Here is a 7,863-nt window from a genome sequence, read left to right as displayed (position 1 = left end):
ATCATTCCATGATTCCCATATATCCATAAAGTGTAATACACCAAGCATTCAAAATTTTCCTTGCTTAAGTTATCCTTAAAAACAGCCTCTACAAGTCATAACCCATCCACAAGTATTCCTCAAACCGAAACCAACACATGAAATCATCGATAGCAGACTCTCCCACTTGGCTCAAAGCCATAGATCAAAACACGCGATAACTCACAATGCCCATACTCTATTACTGCTATAATACTGCAGTGAGATTCAACTAAATCATTCATAAGCTCATGTAACACAAACTATATAATACCTTAAATCATCTACTAAGCTCGCATTCATCCTCGTGACGGTCGGGTCAACTTTCTCAACTAATACAAACTCAAATCGCAACACATATAACACACTGGTAGAAAGGAAAGCCTCCAGACAACATCATAAGGATCACACCTCCGCAGATCACCCCGCAGGAGATAACCCCACTTGCTTAGCAAGAATTGGCATCTTTCTATACCCTTTCGCAGCCACAATTACTACGCAATCACTTATTCTTCCAGAGTTTGAACTCATCAACAAGACATGAAAATCTACTTCATTCCACAAATGAAATAACACAAAAGAATCTCTCAAAAACCATCATAACTCAAGACCGTATAACACAACCATAGAAATTGAGCACCCAATAGTCCTTTTCACATCTTAAGTAAACTCTTCTCGTCACATTCAAACTATCTGAACACATCCCGCGGTCACATCCTACTCATCATATAGCCATCAAACCACTCACCGAGCCACCAGTCCCACTCATATGGACACTACTGGACATAGAAGTCCAAATGTACATGCTCACACAACTGAAACTATCGAGCCTAAGCTGCGGTCGAAACCGGGCCTCAAGTCCTCCAAACTTGCCCATCACGAAAACACAGAATACACATCTCGCACCTCATCCATGGAATCCATAAGTCGTGGATGTATAGCTGATACCGAGAGCTCACATGCGTATACGAGTGAGTGGAATGAATTCAAAGAGATACACTTCAGGCGGAATCAATATCGCATGATAAGGAAAGAAAGATGTGAAGTTTATCCTAAATGCCATGTAGCCTCTCGAAGATAGCTATGGACGTCATCATACTGATCCACAAGACTCTACTAGACACTTGCTCATGACTCGTAGAACATATGAACCTAGAGCTCTGATACCGAATTATCATGAACCAAAATCCAACTAGTCATGATGGCACCTAACCCAACCCGCTAGGTAAGCCAATTAATAAAAATCCAATTCAAATGAGATTTACTGAAAAAATCAATTATGAAATGACTGAACTTTTACACCACTTCCCAAGGGCTAGTAGTACAAATTATGAGCTTCTAAGATTTAGAGTTTACAAAGCTGGTATGAAATAAATACATCATCTGTTTGAAATACACATGAACAAATTAATAATTATAAAGCTACCAAGAACAAGAGGCAGCTATGACCGGAACGCATGTATATCTTCAATGCCAGCTCCCGCCATACATAGTAACATCAGCATCCAAAATATGCACGCAAGGTGCAGAAGTGTAGTATAAGTACAACCGACCCCATGTACTCAATAAGTAACAAAAATAACCTTAGGTTGAAAGTAGTGACGAGCTTGTCAGAGTCCAACATCAATACTCAAGAACAACTCGTATCAATATAATGAAAATAGTTCAAGTAATTCTCAAAGATATGATGCTCAACTCGTTCATAGTTACGAAAAATAGGCATATTTTTCAGGTAAAACCCGAATCTTTCACCGAAATCACCAAAATATGAATATATCATAAAACTGTGAATTTTCCCAAAAACTTTCAACAACAGATAAGATGTTTCATTATCAGATGGCATGAGGAAAGTATATCTCTATGCATACATGTCAATGTGCATGTGAAGTTATGAATGTCACAATACCGTACAACATGAGAAAATGCATATCAATGCCTACATGCCATATATGCATGTCAAGTGTAGTGCATCACAGTGATAAACTCATGTGCTCATGCTCTCGGAGCAGTCAACCTCACTCAGCACGCTCAGTCACTCAGTCCTCCCAATCACTGGGCACTCGCGCTAGGCACATACACTCGGCACTCGCACTCAATAGATACCTGTGCTCACTGTTGGTTTGTCAGACTCCGGAGGGGCGGATCTTGACCAAGCGCTAATATACGCCAATCATGGCATGAATCAATAAAGCCTGCTGCGGCGTACAGCCCGATCCCATAAATATCACTCGCAATCAGGCCCTCGGCCTCACTCAGTCATCATCATCTCAGTCTCTCGGCCTCACAAATCTCAAGCTAACGGCCAAAACAATGATAACATGATGTGACAGCAAGCGATAACAGAGACTGTGATATGATATGCAAATGCATGAGTATGACTGAGTACATAATTGCGATTAAGGCAAATAACTCAACAGCAGAAATGACCTCAGTGGGTCCCAATAGAATCAATATATAGCCTAAACATGATTTTTAACATGGATCACATCTCAATTACTCTAACACGTAGGAATTTCATTGAGAGAAACAAGATTAGGCATCTACACAGTACCACAGAATCAACTGAGTCATAATTCACATGGTACACACCCACACGTCTGTCACCTAGCATGTGCATCACCTTATCACAAAACACATAACACGTATATTCAAGGGTTCATACCCTTAGCACCAAGTTTAGAAGTGTTACTTATTTCGAACAAGCCAAATCCAATACCGAGCAAGCCAAACAACACTTTAAAAATGCCATCCAGCGCGCATCAACCTCTGATAAAGGTTGAATCTTTAATCAAAAGCCCAAAGTCAACCCAAATTTCAAACCCGGGCTCACACCTCAGAACCCGACAAAACTAAAAAAATCTAAAAACCCATTCAATTATGAGTCCAACCATACTAGTTTCATTCAAATCCGACTCCGAATCGATGTTCAAAACCCAAAAATTCACTCAATCAAATTTGAGACAAAAAACCCATAATTTCTCTCTTGCAATCATAAATCAAATGCCAAAAACGAAGATAGATTCATCAAAATATAATCAAAACCGTGTATAGAACACTTACCTCAATCCGTGTGGTGAAAATTACCTCAAAAATTGCCTCCTCAACTCAAAATGTGAATAAAGTAGCCAAGCCCTCGATATATAGCTTCTGTCCAGGCATCCTCCCATCTGCGACACATTTAGCCACTTCTGCGGCGTTACTTTTGTGACCAAAAACACACTTTTGCGAAAGCCACTGAAACTTGCCCATCGCACCTGCAGAGAAAGCCCTACTTCTGCGCACACGCAAGTGCAACAATGGCTCTCGCTTGTGCGCCGTACTTTGCTTCTGTGACACATTCCCCGCATCTGCGATGTCACAGGTGCACTAAAAATCCCACTTCTGTGGAGGTAGTCCAACTCAGCCTTCATCGCAGGTGCGACCACCGCACCTGCGCAAAACCAACCGTAGGTGTGCAACACCAGACCCAACACTCCTTCAGCAATGCAACATCTAACAAAATGATCTGAACCATGTTTGAAACTTACCCGAGCCCTTCGGGATCCCGTCCAAATATGCCAACAAGTCCCATAACATAACACAAACTTACTCGAGGCCTCGTATCACGCATAACAACATCAAAACCATGAATCGCGCCTCAAATCAAACTTAATGAACTTTGAATCTTTAAACTTCCCAACTCCAGGTATGTTAAGGCTAAGCCCTTTCTTCATTTTGGCATGATCTCGTAATTACACAAGTTTGATAATGAGGCATAAAGAAAAATTCATATCCCGGAATTTACGTATATTTTACTAGTTTTGTAAGTTACAATATTATCTTTATCGGGACTTCATATTCATTTGAGTATTTCCTTTTTCCAGTCAAGAGAGTAGAGAGTCTATATATACAGTATTACAGTATTTTCATTACTATCAAGCTATAATCGATGGGCAGGCCCCTATTGGGCAACCTCTGATCAGATGGTAAGTTATACACCGAGCCTACTGTGGCTGAGCGCCTATGAGCGAGCCCAATTGGCCGAGATACAGAGCCTAGTATGGCCGAGCGCCTATGAGCGAGCCTACTACGGTAGAGCAGTTGTATATATATACTGAGCCTTATAGGGCCAGACAGCTATTTTACATACTATATTGAGAGAGTTGAGTCAGTATCAGCAGGTGAGCATATCTTCAGATTATCTTTGACTCCCAATTACTTTCAGCTATTATTATTATCAGTTCAGTTTCAGCTTTCAGTTATATTATTGCCTTGCATACTCGGTACATTATTTCATACTGACGTCCTTTTCTTTAGGGACACTGCATTTCATGCATGCAGGTTCAGATAGACAGACGGGTAGATCTCCTCAGTAGGTGTTGCCCGAGTTCAGCTTTATCGGTAAGCTCCCCGTCCTTTGGAGTTGCCGGGTCTAAAAGTTTTGTGTATATATGTAGATAGGTTATGGGTAGGTCGGGGCCCTGTTCCGATCACAGTACATCTATCAGTAGAGGCTTGTAGACATATCCTATCAGTTAGTACAGTATGCTGGGCTTGTAGGCCCTGTACGTATATTTTATTGGCTTGTCAGTTGTAGTAATTATGATGGTCATGCCGGCCCAGCTTTATGTTGACATTTAGTCAGCGTTAGTCTCTATTCAGTTTTATATTTTGCATCGCACATTATCTTGTAATGTGGCCCATGGCCAAAGTATGACATTACATGTTCAAAGTCTCTTAGTCGCAAGTGGTACGCAAGGATAGCTGAGGCACTGGGTGCCGGTCTCCCCCCCCCAGGCTCGGGGCATGACAAAAGTGGTATCAGAGCAGTTCTGTCCTAGGGAGTCTACAAGCCGTGTCTAGTAGGGTCTTGTTTATAGATGTGTGGTGCACCGCATTATATAAGCAGGGAACTACAGGGCATCTAGGAGTTGGTTACCCTTCTTTCAAATCTAAATCGTGTTGTAGCACTGAGTTATAGAAAATTTGAGTTAAACATACATGTTGGTGTTTGCATGCACATATGACGGTAACTAGAAAGACTACGACTAGCTAGAGGAGAGAAACAACAGTAGGTGAGGGGATTAGCAGGGTACCCCCAGTAGATGGGGCCCAATCAGAGGCCCAGGGAGACACCTATAGGGAGACCGCACATCCAGTTCCCCCTCCGCTTCCATCAGATCAGGACTTAAGGAGTGCGGTGCATTTGTTGGCACAGTTGGTAGCTACCCAACAACAGGCTAGGGCATCTTCTAGTGCAGGACCTTCTGAGGGATCTGGGAGTTCAAGGGTCCGAGAGTTTATTGCTTTGAGTCCCCTAGAGTTCACGGGGACAAATTAGAGGGAGGACCCGCAGGATTTCATAGATCAGCTTCACAGGATCTTTGGGGTTATGCATGCCACGGAGAAAGAGGTAGTTGAGCTAGTAGTTTTTTGACTCCGTGATATAGCCATCCTTTGGTACGAGGGATGGGAGAGGTCTAGGGGACGTGATGCACCTCCAGCTATTTGGGAGAATTGTTTGGATGCCTTCATTGACCAGTACTTACTGCGGGAGATCCAACAGGCTTGAGTCGATCAGTTTCTAGCCCTCAAGCAGGGCAATATTAGTGTTCAAGAGTATAGTCTCCGTTTTGACTCATTGGCCAGATATGCACCATCCATAGTTGCTACTATGCGGGACAAGATTCATAGGTTTATAGCAGGGTTGGCCCCAGAGTTGACCAAGGCATGTGCCACCGATGCATTGTAGGATAGTATGGATATCTCACGGATTCAGGCGTTCGCCCAAAATATAGAAAGGGGTAGGCATCGGCAACAGGGTACATATAGGACTGAGTCAGGACAGCGTAAGAGGATGAGATTTGCCATGTCGCAAGAGCAGTCTCAGGGTTGTTATAGGCCCCAGTACTTCGAACAGCCACTCTGCCACCTCAGTTATAAAGTTGCAGGTATAACCGTTATACTCAATCAGGACCAGGTGAGAGCTTACGGGCGTTGGGTTTGCAGCGACAACGAGGTTCAGGGCAGACATGGCCATTTCCGTCGCGGTGTGACATCTGTGGTAGAGGACACTTGGGCCAATGCCGAGCAGGTTCCGATGCTTGTTATATATGTGGACGTCAGGGGCATATGATGTGAGATTGCCCAAATAGAGATCCTGGGGGTATGGCACAACCAGCGAATTCAACAACAGGATCATCTATGTCTGTGCATCCTTCAGGGCACGAGTCTCAGTCCTCGGCTGGTAGAGGTCGAGGCAGAGGTAGAAGTTCCAGTTCAGGTGGTAACCAGAATCGTAGCTATGCTTTAGCGGGTCAACAGGACCAGGAGTCTTCACCAGACGTTGTGACAGGTATGTTGACCATTTGCTCTAACAATGCTTATGCCTTGATAGATACAGGATCTACTTTATCATGTATTATCCCATTTGTCGCAGGGAAGTTTGTTATAGTGCCTGAAATACTAAGTGATCCTTTTGCGGTATCTACACCGGTTGGAGAATCGATTATCGCTAGACGGGTTTATCGAGGTTGTACCATGTCAGTTTGTGGTCGTCAGACCTCAGCCGACCTAGTTGAGCTAGAGATGTTGGATTTTGATGCTATCATGGGCATGGACTGGTTGGCAGCTTGCTATGCCTCAGCTAATTGTCGAGCAAAGATAGCTACATTTCATTTTCCGGGTAAGCCAGTCCTTGAATGGGTAGGTAATACAGCGACACTCAGATGTAGGTTTATTTCCTATTTGAAGGCGAGGAAAATGATCACAAAAGGGTGCAATTATCATATTGTGAGAGTTAGAGATGTGGATGCTGAGATACCTACACTTCAGTCTATTCTAGTAGTAAAAGAGTACGCAGATGTATTCCCAGATGAACTTCCAGGTATTCCTCCAGAGCGAGAGATTGATTTTGGCATCGATTTGCTTCTGGGAACTCAACCAATATCCATCCCTCCATATAGAATGGCACCTGCTGAATTGTAGGAGTTGAAGGAACGAAAAGATTTACTGGAGAAAGGTTTCATCAGACCCAGTACCTCACCTTAGGGTGCACCGGTACTATTTGTACGGAAGAAAGACAGCTTGGTGAGGAAGTGTATCGATTATAGGCAACTGAACAAGGTAACTATTAAGAATAAGTATCCACTTCTAAGGATAGACGACTTATTTGATCAGTTGCAGGGAGCTATATGCTTTTTAAAGATAGATTTGAGGTCGGGGTACCACCAGGTTAGAGTTCGGGAGAGAGATATTCCCAATACAGCTTTCAGGACCCGATATGGCCACTTCGAGTTTCTTGTCATGTCCTTCGGGTTGACGAATGCACCTGCCGTATTTATGGGCTTGATGAACATCCTATTCCTGCCATATTTAGATCTGTTCATGATAGTCTTTATTGCTGATATTTTGGTTTATTCACGTTCAGAGGATGAGCATGCGTACCACCTGCGAGCGGTACTCCAAACCCTCTGTGATAGTAAATTATATGCTAAGTTTTCTAAATATGAGTTCTGGTTGAAGTCTGTAGCATTCTTGGGGCACATTTTATCCGATGGAGGTATAAAAGTAGACCCTCAGAAGATTGAGGCTATGAAATCCTGGCCTAGACCTACCACTCCGACAGAGATTCGTAGCTTTCTAGGCTTAGCAGGATACTACCGGAGGTTTATAGAGGGTTTTTCTTCTCTTTCAGCACCATTAACGAAGTTGACGTAGAAAGCAACTAAGTTTTAGTGGATGGAGGCTTGTGAGCGGAGTTTTCAGGAGCTTAAAAACAGGTTGACTTCAGCGCCAGTTCTAGCACTTCCAGAGGGTCCAGATAGTTATGCCATGTATTGTGATGCCTCAGGTGTCGGGTTAGGA

The 7,863-nt window shown here is 43.2% G+C and overlaps 1 protein-coding gene across 1 annotated transcript; it reads left to right on the top strand.

The window, feature by feature from the left end:
- Nucleotides 1-6,354: 6,354 nt before the first annotated feature.
- LOC138895897 (uncharacterized) lies at nucleotides 6,355-6,984 on the top strand. The gene has a single exon (XM_070180649.1). The coding sequence runs from the start codon at nucleotides 6,355-6,357 to the stop codon at nucleotides 6,982-6,984; it is 630 nt and encodes a 209-aa protein (XP_070036750.1).
- Nucleotides 6,985-7,863: the final 879 nt, after the last annotated feature.

Source organism: Nicotiana tomentosiformis, chromosome 7 (assembly GCF_000390325.3).
Source record: "Nicotiana tomentosiformis chromosome 7, ASM39032v3, whole genome shotgun sequence".
Classification (NCBI taxonomy): Eukaryota; Viridiplantae; Streptophyta; class Magnoliopsida; order Solanales; family Solanaceae; genus Nicotiana; species Nicotiana tomentosiformis.
The sequence above is the reverse complement of the archived record's forward strand: the minus strand, read 5'-3'. Positions and strand labels throughout refer to the sequence as shown.